At 42.4% G+C, this 17,030-nt stretch overlaps 1 protein-coding gene and 1 long non-coding RNA gene across 2 annotated transcripts; one reads left to right on the top strand and one right to left on the bottom strand.

Annotated features, from left to right (window-relative positions):
• Nucleotides 1-292: 292 nt before the first annotated feature.
• Nucleotides 293-13,622, bottom strand: NECAP1 (NECAP endocytosis associated 1). The gene is made up of 8 exons (XM_058743794.1): nucleotides 13,477-13,622; nucleotides 7,663-7,763; nucleotides 7,149-7,253; nucleotides 6,144-6,225; nucleotides 5,054-5,162; nucleotides 4,778-4,961; nucleotides 2,339-2,441; nucleotides 293-2,007 (listed from the first exon to the last, which is right to left on the bottom strand). The coding sequence occupies exons 1-8, from the start codon at nucleotides 13,569-13,571 to the stop codon at nucleotides 1,959-1,961; spliced, it is 828 nt and encodes a 275-aa protein (XP_058599777.1). The 5' UTR covers nucleotides 13,572-13,622; the 3' UTR covers nucleotides 293-1,958.
• Nucleotides 12,601-15,386, top strand: LOC131520061 (uncharacterized). The gene is made up of 2 exons (XR_009265919.1): nucleotides 12,601-13,204; nucleotides 14,349-15,386. It is a non-coding gene; the product is annotated as an uncharacterized LOC131520061 (long non-coding RNA).
• Nucleotides 15,387-17,030: the final 1,644 nt, after the last annotated feature.

The raw sequence follows: 17,030 nt of genomic DNA, 5'->3' as shown, positions 1-17,030 counted from the left end.
TAGTTCTGGGACGTGAGTGGTGGCCTCGATCGTGAAGATAATCTGAAGCAAAAGAAATGAACTGTACCAGCAAATGAATAATTAATATATACGATCTCTATAAGGAGTGGAGTGCTCTGTGGGTTTAGAACCGTGAGTACCGAAGTCTAGCCTGAACTGCTGAATGAAACCCTATTTCTTGAAAAAGAGTAATAGATATAAAATGTCCATTTATTACCTACTGGCCCGTTTATATTGGGTCAGTTGAATTAAAAAGGCACTGAAATAGGCAAATTAAAGATAAAGGAGACACTACCTTTTTCCATATTTTTAATTACCATTATTGCACCAATACAGCATACGCTTTATATACATATATCTTAAATTTCATTTTCAGTTTTTCAGCAATTCAAATACATAATATATTATCATCTTGAGAATACAAAGAACACAACATGGAGGAAGATTGAGAAAATAGTTTCCCAGTAGTCAGTCACTAGTGATTCTATAGACTTTCCACTTAGTGTTTTCTATTGGAATTTTAAAAAGCCCTGCCATGGCTCTGTAAGAATAGAGCTGCCTGGAACAGGAGGCAATGAGAAAAAAATGGACCCAAAGTTAAAAAGAGTCAAGAAGGAAATCCAGGAGAGAGACTATATTTTGAAACTAAACACAAGCCTCCCAAAGTGTACACATCCAAAGAAGTGCTGAGGGAAGAAACGAGATCTTCCCATTTCACCCTCAAAATTGCCCATTAACAAACACAATTGATAGTGCCCATTCATTTGAGAAAGGGAACTGTTTTCACAGCACTGTAAAAGGAATGGTGGGGTAGAGGGAAGGGAAAGTGGTGGGAAAGCAACTTGCTTTCGAGATACCCTCTGTGATGGTTTAGCGAAGCGGTCACTCGGGCAGAACCTAGGACGGCTAGTGCCGTGGACTCTCCAGCTTCCTTCATAAGTGACAATGTATGTAATAGCAGCTTTCTATGAAAGGGCTAGATGCACTGAAAACTAAATGTTCACGCAAGGGGCCAGATACCCAGGCAGCAAGGCAATGTGGGTACTGAAAAAGAGTTACGTGCTTTTCAACCCGTCTGCTCTACAGATCAGGTTAAAAACTCTAAACCCTTCAACTCCAGGTCAAATAATGGGGCAAATACAAAGTAATGCCGCGCTTCAAATGCAGCCACCAGATGGAGCTGCAAGAAAGTCAACGCTTCTCTACAATAGGACTTGGAAAACACAGCCCCTCGAACCTCCTTCATCCAAGAGACACCCACTGATCAAAGATGTTGCACTATTCAACAAATAAAAGAACAGTGGAGGTGCCACCAACAAACCCTCTGAGCACAGGAGGAAACAATGTAAACACACGAGGGCGATGGAGCTGCCCCCCGCCCTGGATGTTCACTGGACAGGATAAGCCTGCAGGAGGGTCTATCTCAGAGACCCAGGAAACAGGTCTTTCTTCACACCTATCCCTGTCAAAACTCTGAATCTGTAAACACTGAGGTTGGTCAGTCCATTTGGAGGGTCGTAGGCTAGTGGGAAAGGAAATTTCAAGGTTTTTGTCTCCCCTGAAATTGCTCAATAGGGCTTCACAAAGAGGCACACAGGGTCATGAGATGATTCTGAAATAAGTTGAAGAATTGAAAAGAACAATTTTACAGATGTTAGAATTCACTTCTCCCTCAAAGAGATCTGGCCTTTGGGGCCCTGCATAGCCAGCCACAAGTATGAGAAGACCCACCACTCCCCTGCCTTAACAGTGAACAGGAGATGAGAGATTCTTCCTCGGCTGTACGCAAGTAACAACATAGGGGGGTGACGTGATCCAGCTTGAATGCAATGGAGGAGCTATGAAAAAGATTGTCCAGTAATTTTGGTTCTGGGAAGAGAAGGGGTTCCTAACTTCCCTCACAGATTGGTGCCCTCAAGGTCATTTTTTTTTTTCTTCAAGTCTGTCCTTAATGCTATTCAGAACTGGACCCAGTTGGATGGCTGTGGTGCCTGGTTTGGAACAGAGCTGCAAGACAGGAGAACAGAGAGAAAGCCAAAGGAATTAGGACAGCTACTCCATTCTTCACTTCATAGTTTCCAAGAAATCACTGCCCAGATTTTCTGAAACTATACCTCACAGAAATTCTACTTATCAAGGCTTGAAACATCCCAGCCAAACTTCACCCTACAGCTTTCTTCTCCCACCATCCCCAGCACTAACTCTACTTCCTTACCTAAACTTCCTGCCTAAGACTCTATGATCTGGAAATGCCCTGCCTTCCCACATCAAGATTTCATTGGACGGTGACATTCCCTGTACCCTGCTTGACAGTATGCTGGTTTCACTATGCTCATACCTGGAAGCAGTGCTGAAGTCTCCCCACAAGTCATTGCTTGCAGACACTGGAGCTGGTGCTGGTGCCGGGACAGGAGCAGGAGCATCCAAATCTAAAAGGATATCTGAATACAGGGCAGACCGAAGAAAAAGAAAAGGGGAAGCATAATAAAAATCTTAGAAACAAAAACTTACGCTTACACCAAAATCTATACACAAATGTTCCTTGCAGCTTTATCTGCAATAGCCAAAAACTGGATATGAGCCAGATGTTTCCCCGTGGGTGACGACGGTTAAACGCACTATGGTACATCCATAGCGCGGAATACTACCCAGCAAGAAAGAGAAACAAACTGCTGATGTACACAACTTGGATGAATCTCAAGGGAATTATGCTGAGTGGAAAAAGCCAATCCCCAAAGGTTATGTACTGTATGTTTCCACTTATATAACATTCACGAAGTGACAAAATTATAAAGATGGCAAACAGATTAGTGATCGCCAAGGGTTAGAGGAGGCGTGGGGCAGGACTCGGGGGGAGGTGTGGGTATAAAAGGATGATGTGAAGGATCCTTGCACTGAGGGAGCTGTTCTGTATCCTGACCGTGGTAACAGATCCAGGAACCTAACACGATCACAGCGCAGAGAACTAAACACACATATACACACGAATGAGAACACGTGTAGCTGGTGAAATCTACATAAGATCAGTAGACCGTATCAATGTCAATTTCCTGATTACGCTGTTCCACTTCAGTTTTGCAAACAGTTACCATTTAGGGAAAATGGGTAAAGAGGACCCAGGATTTCTTTCTGTTATTTTTTACAACTGCGTGTGAACCTACAATCATCTTAAAATAAAAAGCTTCATTCAAAAATATTAAAAATAAATCTGAGACATTATCCCCCCAGTGCCTTCTGGAGACACTTATGAAAAGAAGTAGGTTACAACCATTTTTATCTCAAAATTCCAGAAAGAAAAAGTTTACTCTTAGTCGTCAATTATATGAATAATCTCAGGAAAATTCCTTTTCACGTTCTAATGTTCTCACTCTTTTATTTTTTTTTAATGTTTATTTTTTGAGACAGCACACACATACATACGCATGTGAGAGAGGGGAAGGGGCAGACAGAGAGGGCTACAGAGGATCAAGGCAGGCTCTGCACTGACAGCAGAGAGCCTGACACAGGGCTCGAACACACGAACTACGAGATCACAACCTGAGCCGATGTCAAACCCAGGCACCCCTAATATTCTCATTCTTGAAATGGAAAGAACTAGATCTATTCTTTTTTGCCATTAGATGGTACAGAAAAGTGAAAATGTATTCACGAACCCAGATGCTGTCTAACGGTCTCCCAGCTGCCCTAGCGAAGAAACAGGAAAAATGAAAACATCACGTTTACTGAGTGGCTGCTCGGCACCACGGACAGTGCTAGGTGGTGTCAGGCCACCTCACCTTCACAATCTGGGTGTAGTGTTAAGTCTCCATTATGTAGATAAGGATATTAAGACAGAAAATGTAAATAATATTACCAAGTACACTCTCAGATATAAAATAGCAGAGCTCAGGGCACCTGGGTGGCTCAGTCGGTTGAGCGTCCGACTTCAGCTCAGGTCATGATCTCACGGTCCGTGGGTTCGAGCCCCATGTCGGGCTCTGTGTCAGTCCAGAGCCTGGAGCCTGCTTTGGATTCTATGCCTCCCTCTCTCTCTGCCCCTCCCCCACGCAGGTTCTGTCTCTATCAAAAAATGAATAAAGGTTAAAAAAAAAAAAAAAAAAAAGCAGAGCTCTCACCAAAATCTGACTCTCAGGCCTACTAGCATCTAACCAAGGTACAATGAAGGAAATAGTCTTTTTCTTAATAACCACTCATTTTCTTTTTTGGGGCAGGCAGGAGAATCTCAAGCAGGTTCCACACCCAGCTTGAAGCCTGATGCAGGGCTCAATCTCACAACTGTGAGATCAAGAGAAGAGCTGAGCTGAAATCAAGAGTCAAATGCTTAATCAACAGAGCCACCCAGGTGCCCCAATATCCACTCATTTTCTCACAAAGAACCTACCAAATACCATGACTCTCGGTTCAATAGAAAAGCTTAAATCCCTTGCTAAAGGCTGTCAGAATCACCTTTCAGTACCAAGTGTCATTAATAGCAAAAACATCAATACTCTCCTTGGCAAACAGGGGTACGGTACCCAACTGAAACTTAAGATATGATGATTAAGATTGATGTGTAAGTGATGAATCACTAAATTCTACCCCTGAAATCATCATTACACCACATGTTAAACTTGGATTTAAGTAAAATTTAAAAATTAAAAAGAAAAAAAAAAAAGAAAAGATAAGATGATTTCTCAAAGTTAAAAGTAACAGAGATGGAGCGCCTGGCTGGCTCAGAGGGTGCAATGTGCAACTCTTGTTCTCAGGGTCTTGAGTTCAAAGTAACAGAGAGATTTACCTGCATCACTACCTCCATGGTTAGATTTTGGAATGGGTGGTGGAGTGACATGATTGCTGATGGCAACTGAGGAGGATGGTGGGGGGATAGTGACTTTGCCTCCAGGTGGGGGCGGGAGCAAGCTCAGGCCCCCAGTTCCTGCAGCCTTGGGCTTGGAAGCACCACCTTTCTTAGTTGTAATGTTCTATAAAAAAGAAAACAGAGAAGAAAGAGAAAGAAAAAGTCACAAGCTTATTATGGAAATTCAGGGAGCGGGAGGAAAGAAACCATACTCACCCCAATACTCAGCTTGATGGTCTGTCCTTCCTTGAAGCCCAGATCCAACTTGGGACGAGTGTCCATTTCCTGAGATTCTCTGGAAATCTCAGATTCCTGCTTTACCCACCTTCAGTAAAAGAGTAAATTATCTCAATTTGGGACTACCTGAAAGCAGAGCTGACACACAAATTTGAGTGTAACTGGCTTATGTGAAACAGGACTCCAGAAAGCAGAGTGAAGGAACATGAAAAGTGAGGAAGGAAAAGAAGAAAAGCCAAAACAGGGCAACAGGGTTCAATATCACCGAGGAACCATTCAGAATGCATATTTAACTTGTCCCTCCAAAGGAAGGCATTTAGCTGCCAATTTCTACCCGCCATGGGTGAGGGCTGCCCCTGAGGGGACGTTAATTCCTCCGTCCTTCCGGGCTGCATCCCTGTGCCAACTGAGTGCACTTCCACAATTTCAGAGTTCTGAGGCAGAAAAGCAGACTCATGCCTGCCCTTGAAGTAGGAAGCTGACCGTGCATGGCGCTGTCCACCACAGCTGTGGCAAAACTGAAGCAATGTCGTTGCAGGAGACATACAACACATCAGCTACACAAAGCAACAAAACTGGCATGTAACTCCTCCTCTCTCACATACAGTCCTGCTGTTACTATATGCCTCCCTCGGCCACTTAAGAGAGCAAATGTCAATTCCTCCAGAGGCATAAGCAAAAGCATCATCTCAAAACACCGTACAGGGGAGGGTGGGTGATGAGTATTGAGGAGGGCACCTTTTGGGATGAGCACTGGGTGTTGTATGGAAACCAATTTGGCAATAAATTTCATATATTTAAAAAAAAAAAAAAAAAAAAAACACGATACAAAGGACCAAAAACATATCCTGGGCTATAAGGAAAGGACAGAAGAGACACAAAGATGATGTAAGGAAACAGTGAATGGGAAGATTCAAATTCGTAACAAACTAGTTTATCAAATACAGAAATCAGCAGGTAAAAGAGGTAGTATCCATTCAACTGAGGAGGAGCATTTCCAAAACCCTTTAGCTTGGTTAAGGGTTAACTTAGCCAAGGTTTAACTCGGTTAAGGACAAGAATCACTCACTTGAAATGATCTTGCAAGGAGACATTAAAGTCAAAGGCATCACCCCGATCTGTGAAGCCAATGCCAATGAAAGCACTACGCCCTGTGAAAAAGACAGGAATACTCAGAACAGGAAGTGCCCCTTAGGGAAAATTCCACCCAATGAAAATTAACAGTTACCTTAACTAGATAAAGTCTGTGAATGTGAAACATTTCTCACAGCCCAGGGGTCCACACCCTACATATTGCCCAAGAGACAAATGCTGCCATACTTGTTTTTGTCAATAATGGGGCGCCTGGGTGGCTCAGTCAGTTGGGCGGCCGACTTCGGCTCGGGTCATGATCTCGCAGTCCGTGAGTTCGAGCCCCGCGTCGGGCTCTGTGCTGACCGCTCAGAGCCTGGAGCCTGTTTGGGATTCTGTGTCTCCCTCTCTCTCTGACCCTCCCCCGTTCATGCTCGCTCTCTCTGTGTCTCAAAAATAAATAAATGTTAAAAAAAAAAAAAAAAAAAATTTTTTTTTTAAATAATATTTTACTGGAACACAGCTATTCCCATTTGTTTACATATTATCTATAGCTGCTTTCATACTACATCAGCAGAACTGAGTAGCTACAATAGAGACCATTTGGCCTGCAATCTAAAATATTCACCATCTGTCTTTCCAGAAAGTTTGCCCACCTCTGATATAGACTATGGAGAAAAGATAGAAAATGCCCTAGACATAGATGATTTAAGACAGTCCCACCAAAACCCACCACAAACAATGAATGAGTGGGCAATATGTATGAATTCTTTGGTTGGATAGACATTTATTTATATCCACCTATTAATTATCATATCTTGAGCTTGTTTTTATTACAAACAACATGTTAATCCTTGTCCTTTAGCAACCATAGTTAACTGTGGAGCAAGGGGTGGAAAAATTTAGTAAACTGAAGTTAAGATAAATGCAACTGAGACGCACTTTATTGAAAGGCATCACCTATTTTCCTAACCTCACCCATTCAAAATCCCAGATCCCTTACCAGTACCATCCTGGATCCGGATTACAAAGTAGCGGCTGGAATCTGTCACTGTCTCCACAGCAATACCAGGATATTGTTCTACTGGTGCCTGAGCAAAGAGCTCCCCTAACAGGTAAGAAAAGGACTTCCTTGAGCTAAAGAAGCAAAAATCTAAAACTCTAACAAATATTTCCATTCCAGTCTCCAACTTAAATGTGTTTATAAAAGTTCACCAAAAACGGGGTGCCTGGGTGGCTGAGTCGGTTAAGCATCTGACTCTTGATTTTGACTCAGGTCATGATCTCATGCTGTGTGGGTTCAAGCCACGTGTTGGGCTCTGCGCTGAAAACTCAGAGCCTGCTTGAGATTCTCTCTCTCTCCTCTCTCTGTGACCCTCCCCCTGCTCACTCTCTCACTCTCAAAATACATAAATAAACATTAAAAACAAAAAGAAGAAGAAGAAAAGAAAAAGGAAAAGAAAAGGCACACCAAACTAATACCCTTAATATCTTAGAGGGTCACCAGCACAGATTACCTGAAACTTTATCCTCAAGCTTGATATAAGCAATCTTCCCTTTTGAAGTGATTCGGAGGCGACCAGTCCAATCAGGCTGGTCTAATTTCCAGTCAGATGCCCTAGGACAGGAAAATAGGAAGCTTCAAGTCTATGGCTTTTATTACGAAAAACCTACACAGAATCATTTGCCGTATTTCTATTTCCCTTCTTGCTTATTCTACCTATTAAATAATTAACAAGAATAACTCATGATCCCTGCTGCCCAGATGCCTCATATGACATATAATCCAAAGCAAACAAAAGACAGTGTTACTTCTTAAGAATTCTGGAGTCTAATAAGCATCAATAAAAACATGTAAAAGTACAAATACAAGCAATTAAAACGAACTCTCATAATGGTACTATACTGCCACACTGCAGATGATATTTTATATAACAGTGTTTTACTGATCAAGTAATAACAGAGTCTACTGAATGAACTATACTGGGTAACAGAAGGCTTCCCAAATCCCTAAATGTATCATCATCTTTCACTGAATTCAACCAATACTTACAGAATGCATATTAAGTCACAGGCACTGTTCTAGTTGAATGAACAAAACAAAGACTCCTACCCTCGTGAGGTTTACATTCTAACAGAAAATAGACAATAAAAAATAAACATAATAAGTAAAATAATTAGTATCTCAGAAAATGGTAAGTGCTAAAGCAGAAAGAAAATGAAGAAGCAGAAAAGGGAAATCGGGAGGGTAGTGGGAGAGTAAACAGGTTGCAGCATTCAAGAGGGTAGTCAGGGGAGGCCTTATTAACAAGGTGAAATGAGGGGCGCCTGGGTGGCTCAGTCGGTTGAGCGTCTGACTTCAGTTCAGGTCATGATCTCACAGCTCCTGAGTTCGAGCCCCGTGTCGGGCTCTGTGCTGACACCTCAGAGCCTGGAGCTGCTTCAGATTCTGTGTCTCCCTCTCTCTCTGCCCCGAACCCACTTGCATTCTGTCTCTGTCTCTCTCCAAAATAAATAAACATTAAAAAAAAAAATTTGTTTTAAACAAGGTGAAATGTGGGCAAAAATGTGAAGGAAGCAAGAGAGTTACTCATGCAGATATTGGGGGGAGGGGGAGAGGAGCTCCAGGTTTGGAACAATTAGTGCAAAGGTGCTAAGGTGCGAGTGTACCTGGAAAGCTTGCCTTCAAAAAGAAAGCCACTGCAGCTGGAATAAAATAAGAGATGAGGTGGGGGTGAGGTAACAGAGGGGCAAATTTTATAGGCCTCGTACGAACTTTAGCTTTTACTGAGGGAAAAAGGAGCCAGTACCAGTTTTAAGCAGAGGTGAAACATGATCTTCCTTTGACTTTAAAAGGATTACCTTGTCTGTTGTACATAGAAGCAATGTAAATACCGAAGCAGGGGGATTTATAGTTAAGAGACTACCACCGCAATCCAGGAGTCATGACGGTGACTAGGAAGGGACAGGAGCAGAAGCGGCTAGATTCTAGATACATTTAAAGCAAAGAAACGGGGTTTTCTAAAGGACTGAATGTGAGGTAGGAGGAGTCAAGGATGACTCTGAAGTTTTTCGCCTGAGCAAAGGAACTGCCAATAACTGAGACAGAAAGGCTATAGGTAGAGCATGTCTGAGAAGAAAGCTCAGGAGTTCAGTTTTGAGTATGTTGAGTTGGAGACGTCAAATTGATTTCTCAAGTGAAGATACAGAGAAGGCATTTGAATATGAGTCAGGAGTTCAGGAAAAACATGTGGGCTAGAGATACAGATGTCCGTGGAAACATTACAAAACACTGAATACTTATAATCTGTGTGATACATGAATTTGAAGGAAATCTAAGACATTATTTAAATATGATCAATTTTACAAAGCTCTGAATTTGTGAGTTTGTTTTTGTCAGCGTGTGGAAAAGAGAGGGCAAAGTAAAAGTTATTAAGTAACTCATCATGGGGCACCTGGCTGGCTCAATCACTAGAGCATGTGACTTTTGATCTCGAGGTTGTGAGTTCAAGCCCCGTGTTGGGTATAGAGATTACATAAAAATAAAATCTCATAGCACCTTGGTGGCTCAGTCACTTGAGCACCAGGCTCTAAATTTCAGCTGCATTCGTGATCTCGCAGTCACGAGATCAAACCCCGCATGGGGCTCCACACTGAGGGCAGAGCCTGCTTGGGATTCTCTCTCTCCCTCTGCCTCTATCCCATGCTCTCTCTCTTTTTGTCTCTCAAAAAGAATAAAAATTTTTAAAAAATAAAATCTTTGGGGCGCCTGGGTGGCTCAGTCGGCTAAGCATCCGACTTCAGCTCAGGTCACGATCTCACGGTCCGTGAGTTCGAGCCCCGTGTCGGGCTCTGGGCTGACGGCTCAGAGCCTGGAGCCTGCTTCCGATTCTGTGTCTCCCTCTGTCTCTGACCCTCCCTCGTTCATGCTCTGTCTCTCTCTGTCTCAAAAATAAATAAACTTAAAAAAATAATAATTAAAAAGTAAATAAATAAAATAAAATCTTTAAATAAAAAACCTCATCCCTTAGAAACCTGAAGACTAATACTTGCAAGGCAGAAAGGTAACAATAAAATATATCTAAACAAGAAGCAAAGGTGGAAAGGACAAAAAAATGAAAATTAGCACAGGTTTTGAACAGGATTTATAAATCCTTGTCATGCCCTCATCTCTTAATGCGGTGCCTCAAGTACTTGAATCTGATCCACACTATAATGCTCTAAAGGTCCCTGAGTTTTCATTTTTTTTAAGGAGTCATTACTTATTCTACCATCACACCACGAGCTAAACACTGTGTACTGAATATATCAGGAACAAGCCTACTAGATGTGTTTCCTGGGACAGGTTCCTTGACTTATTTATCTTGCGTGGCTAGTGGCCAATATTTAACAAATCCTCAGTAAGTGAATGGATATCCCCAGAAGCAATTTCCCTCAGCCCTGACCCTTAGTTGCTTTCCCATTCCCAAGACCTAGCCTGAGGAACTCTTGGTTTCGCTGGACTTCTGAACTGACTTCACAAATTTTCACTGCCGTTAGTAATAAACCCTTACAGCAACCATCTGGAATAGGCATGGAAAGCCTACCATCTCTGTCCGTCTCAATGAAGAATAGTAACACAGGAAGTAATGCCTAACTTTGAAGTCCAGCATTCTTCTCATTACATTAAAACAGACTATTGAGTTTACTAATGATTTAGCTGAGGGGAAGGGCAGTGATGAATATAACAACAGTTTCATAGGTTGGGAAACCATTTTCTAATCATTTGTAACATTCTCATCGATCTAAATTGTCAGAGAAAGTCTGGGAAGCAACAGCTTACGCTATGTGAATCAAAGTCATTCATTCCCTCAATCTTACTAATCAAAGTATTCCTCCTGCTTCCTAAAAATCCCAATTTTTCCTTTAAAGGCAGCCTAAAGAATCAGTCATGCTCATAATGTAAAATGGGTTCTGTAAACAAGATTAGGCAGACAAAAAGGCATAAAAGTAACATTTATCAAGTACCTATTACGTGCCAAGCATTATGCCTATTCCTGTGAAAATTAAGTGAAAGGATACTGCAAGGTAAGTAGTAGTATATCCATTTTTACAAATGAGGAAACTACAGTTCAAGAGAGGTGTGGGGCGCCTGGGTGGCTCAGTCAGTTGAGCCTCCGACTTCGGCTCAGGTCATGATCTCATGGTTTGTGAGTTCGAGCCCCGCGTCAGGCTCTGCGCTGACAGCTCAGAGCCTGGAGCCTGCTTCGGATTCTGTGTCTCCCTCTCTCTCTGCCCCTAACCCACTCTCATTCCATCTCTGTCTCTCTCAAAAATAAATAAACATTAAAAAAATTAAAAAATTAAAAAGAGGTGTCTTGCCAAGAGTAACCCAGCAAATAAATGGGAATCTCGATGCACACTTAGTTCAGCTCTCTTCACTCACTATACTAAGAGTGGCTAATGATAAAATGCCTCTTGAGGATAAGAAATGTCAATAATACGCATAGAAAACACAGACAACAAGAAATGGAGGAAAATTAAGAAATTGTTTTGATGGCTCAGTGCAATTAACTGACATACAGATAAAAGGCTGTGGATAAACTAGGAAGTGAAAGTCGAGAATGCAGATGGGTGAGAGGAGGAAGGTCATTGAAAAAGCTTAAAGTAGAAGAAAGAGAAGAGAACCCCACTGTATGATGTATCATACCCTTTCGGAAGTCTTAACTACTAAACAGTTCAAGCAGTGCTAATTTATGTGATGAAGTGTAATCTACTAATTTTTCCCATGTTTACAGAGTGCCCGCTATGTGCAGGACACTGTACTAGACCCTGGTACTATAAACTTAGAAAAGACCTCAAGTTGTTCACAGCTAGTCTGGAGAAACAGCAGACGGAACAATCAATTACAATACAGAAGGAAGAGCGCTAGGACAGAGATCAGCAGTGGTGCTACGGAGGCCCGCACAGAGCGTACCTAAGCCAGAATGGCAGGGTCACTTCTTTGGGAAGCCCAAAGCAGCAGATGTCCCTGCTGACTCACACACCACTACCAGTAACTACCATCGAAAAGCACATAGATTCCTATTCGTGGTCGATTTGGGGCCTGACTGAAAAACTGGAATTAGGACCACCTCCGCCAAAATGTGCAACCCACAGTGTCTAGGGCACAGGTCAGCAAGCACGAAGAGAGTGATTCATGATGAATGAAACCCCAGTAAGGAGGCAAGCTAATGGCCACAGGAGGAGGACAAGAGCCAAAGCAATGATAAATGCCAAGAGGAAAATCATGATGGTGAGGTGGACGAGAGAGGGGTAAGAACAGTGCCTTGTATTTAATATGCTGCTTTACTGTTTCCTAAATTTTTTCACATTTCTTATATTATTTCACGTAACCCTCCAAAAACTTCTCTGAGGTACAGAACCAGAGCAGGTTTTCTGATCACTTTTTTTTTTTTTTCTATTTTACAGATGAGAAAACTGAGGCTTGCAGAGATTAAGAGATTTGTCCCAAATCACAGAGCTGTTAAACTGTCAGGGTTCATACCCGTATTTTTGAATATGTAACCCGGTTAACGTGTTAACTCCTTCCACTACATGACTTCATGACTGCCTACAGCATCCTCAGAACCTCACCGACACGCGATCACAAGGTGGTTGGTTAGCCCTACAGAGAAAATGCTGCATTAACTTTGGAGAGAAAGGCTATGAGAGAGATTAAGAAGGGAGGAAAGGAAAATAGAAAATACCATGTAATCATCAAGAAAATGTACTGGAAAAAAACAAACAGAATGGACAACCACTGGAAAACCTACCATCATAACCTTTGCCACTAGCAAAAGAAGTGAAAGGAAAACCAAACGGCGGATCATGCTTGGTGGCAAGACTGGCACAAAAGATTAAATCGTATCACCTAGAGAGCGGCCGACACAATGATTACCCACCATTATGCACGGGGTACTGGAAATGTTTATGAGAGGCAGGGAGGTCAGGAGGGGGTACGACGAGGAGGAGAAACCGAAGGACGCAAGAAAGAACGAACCAAAGGTGACAGGCGATGGAGCGGGCAAGACTGGATGGGTATGATGGGGAGCAGATGGGTAACCCAGAGGGGCCCAAGGGAGGAGGGGTGGGAAGACGCAGATGGTAAATTTTTTTAAGCGGCGGAAACCAGGCTGGCATGCCACAGTGGGAAAAGAACAGGAGGACGGGGCGAGAACAACCCTGGTGGGGAGGCTAGCAAAGTGACAACTCAGAGGTGGCAGTGGCGGGGACTCGCAGCGTGCCACCTGAGGAGGACACTGTCATCCCCGACCCGGTATGCGTGTACTGCAGAGCCTCGGGGCTAGTACCTGTAACCGCGGTTGGAGGCCCGGGGAGGGATCCGGTAGACGCTAACGTCGGGCTTCACACACAGAACAGACTCGTACTCCAACTCCGCCGCCATCTTGGCTCTGCACTCCGCGCCACCGGGGGCGGGGCGTAGGAACGGGGGCGGGCGTAGGAGGGGGTGGGAAGTTGGGCCAGGCGCAACTTCCGCTTACGCTACTTCCGCGCGAGTTTAGTTTGGTTCCTGAGATTAACCTCCGGTGGTGCGGGTTGGGGAAGCCATATTGAAAGCTGGAAACCGTGAAGCTGCGCAGTTCGCCATCTTGGGTAATGGCAAAACTTCGTTTCCAGGGCGCGGCGATTCGCGTTATGGAAATCTCCGTTTCGGAAAGGTGGTTGGGGTAATCGCCATCTTGCGGCTGGCAGGTGCCCGCAGTGCTTAGGAAGGAGGCGGACTGTCCTGGAATCTGGAGGATTTTTTTCTGACAGAAGTCACTATTTAGCCGTAGTTTCCTGGCAAAAAAGGGGTATCTGCCCGTCGGTAATCTCAAACTGGGTACCTATGGTAAATGTATGACCCAGTCGTAGACGTGGTGGATTTTAATCCTCCAGCGTCTCAACGTTTAAAATGCCCAGCCTGATGAGTTGCCTGATAGCACCTTTTAATCTCGGATTAAAAGCACTTGTTGAAATAGTTTGCCGCACTTCCGATGTGCATTCTGGTTATCTTTCTGGAAAATGTGAACTTCTTAAACTCTTAAATGGGACCCTCAATTCCTGACAAATTCGCGAAGAATGATGAACTGTTATTTAATGCCCGCAGTTTGCTCCCAGTCCTATAATGATAAATCCAACTGAATTCTTTCCATAAATATGTTTCTTGTACACTCCACAGGTAAACTTGCCTCAACACTATCGCTTAGAAACTGTTTAACGTGGATGGCAAATGTCAAAACCAAGATACGAACTCAACTGTGACTACAATACAAGAGTGGTCTTAACCACTTCGTTATATTGACTGGTTGAAATGGGTCCTTAATTGTCTATGTAGCTAAGGGATAATCTTAAAATTCAAAAAGCCTTATGATGTATCCCTGTCAAGGATGTGGAAAATCAGCTACTGTCAAATACTGGTACCCAGAATGAAGTGAAATTTAGCAGAATTGATCAAAATATTGTAAATAACATTCAATTTAGTAAATCCACTAATACTTATTTTAGAGACATTCTTACATGTGCAGAAAAGTAGGGACAATGTTTATTACAGCATTGTTTGTAATAGTGAAAACTACGAAACAACATGAACGTCTATCAATAGAAAAATATATATATTAAAACATATATAACATAAATTTTTTTAAAATATATCTTGATATTAGAACCATAGGAAAATATTTAAGATAAAAAACCAGACAGACAAAAAGAAAAACAGCAAACTTTCACTTAAAATTTCAGTAATCCTCAACTATTTCTCATTCCGGAATTCTGTTCTTCATATTCTTCAAACCTTTACTTGTGCTTAAACCTACTATCTCGAACACTTTCCCCCGGCCTGTCAATTTCGCAAACTGATACATTCGCCTATCTGCTCAAATATTACCTCCTTTGTGACTTCACCAGGTATCATATTTTTTTTATTCTAATTCCAGTGTAGTTAACATGCAGTGTCGTATTAGTTTCAAGGGTACAATATAGTGAGCCAACGGTTCCATATATTACTCACTGCTCATCAAGATAAGTGTACCCTTAATCCCTTTCACCCACTGCAGCCACCCCTCCACCCACCTTGCCTCCGGTAACCACCTATGTGTTCTCTACAGTTAAAGAGTCCAGTTTTGGGGGGCGCCTAGCTGACTGAGTCAGTAGAGCATGTGACTCTCATTTTCGGGGTTGTAAGTTCGAGCCCCACGTTAGGTGTAGAGATTACTTAAAATCTTAAAAAAAAAAGTCCGTTTTTTGGGTTGTCTCTTTTTTTTCCTTGTCTTTCTCTGACTGACTTTCACCAGGTACTTACTTCAAATGAATTTTCTCTGATGCTTCCACTTGTTTCTGTTATACCTTTTTGTTATACATAATGGGTGTATATTATGTTATACATAATACTTCAAATATCTCCCACTATACCACAAGCTCCATAAAGGCAAAAACTTTGCTTTTTCAGCACCCAGCACAATGTCGTTCACATAGTAGGCAATACTTATTATTAAATAACAGAAGATTTGCATTTAACTATAATCATTTAACTTATTACTTTCGCCACTTCCCAACATTTTTCAACTTCAGGCGCCTTCATATAGTTTTCAAAATATTCAGAGTGTTGGGGTGCCTGGGTGGCTCAGTGAGTTAAACAGCCGACTTCGGCTCAGGTCATGATCTCGTGGTCCGTGAGTTTGAGCCCCGCGTCGGGCTCTGTGCTGACAGCTCAGAGCCTGGAGCCTGTTTCGGATTCTGTGTCTCCCTCTCTCTGACCCTCCCCTGTTCATGCTCTGGCTCTCCCTGTCTCAAAAATAAATACAACGTTAAGAAAAATAAAAAAAAAAAATATTCAGAGTGTAGAAGGGGATAAAATGAAAAGTGAAAGTCCACATCTCTGTATTATAAACAACTTTATGCCAAAAAATTCGATAACTTAAATGAAATGGTCATTAATGTGCAAAAACTTACCTAATATTATTCAAGAAGGCATAGAAAATCTGAATAGTCCTATAACTATTAAAGAAATTGACTTCATACCTGAAAACCTTCCCACAAAGAAAACTCCAGGCCCAAATGGCTTCATTATTGATCAAACATTTTAGGAAGGAATAATATAAATCTTATGCAAGCTTTCTGAGAAATAGAAGAGGAAGGGGCACCTGGGTGGCTCAGTCAGTTAAGCATCTGACTTCAGCTCAGGTCATGATCTCAAGGCTCGTTGAGTTCGAGCCTCTCCTCAGGCTCTGTGCTGACAGCTCAGAGCCTGGAGCCTGCTTCAGATTCTGTGTATCCCTCTCTCTCTCTGTCCCTCCCCTGCTCATGCTCTGTCTCTCTCTCAAAAATAAAAAAATAAGTAGTAAAAAATATTTCCCAACTAATTTTTATGAGACGATCATTTGCCTTGATGCTGAAACCAAAGATATTATAAGAAAACTGTAGACCAATATTTCCTCATAAGCAATAATTCTTACCAAAATACTAACAAATCAAATCCAACCATGTGTAAAAAAAGAGAATGCATCATGACCAACTGGGATTTACTCCAAAGAATTTAAGGTTCTGTTATAGAGAAAAAGCACATAGTCAACCCAACAGAAGCAGAAAAAAGAATATGAAAAACTTCAGTACTCAAAAACTCTTACCAAACTAGGAATAGAAAGGGAATTCCTCAGTGTGATAAAGGACATCTATAAAAACCTTACAACTGGGGCGCCTGGGTGGCGCAGTCGGTTAAGCGTCCGACTTCAGCCAGGTCACGATCTCGCGGTCCGTGAGTTCGAGCCCCGCGTCAGGCTCTGGGCTGATGGCTCGGAGCCTGGAGCCTGTTTCAGATTCTGTGTCTCCCTCTCTCTCTGCCCCTGCCCCGTTCATGCTTTGTCTC

Source organism: Neofelis nebulosa, chromosome 8, assembly GCF_028018385.1.
Source record: "Neofelis nebulosa isolate mNeoNeb1 chromosome 8, mNeoNeb1.pri, whole genome shotgun sequence".
Lineage (NCBI taxonomy): Eukaryota > Metazoa > Chordata > Mammalia > Carnivora > Felidae > Neofelis > Neofelis nebulosa.
The sequence above is the reverse complement of the archived record's forward strand: the minus strand, read 5'-3'. Positions and strand labels throughout refer to the sequence as shown.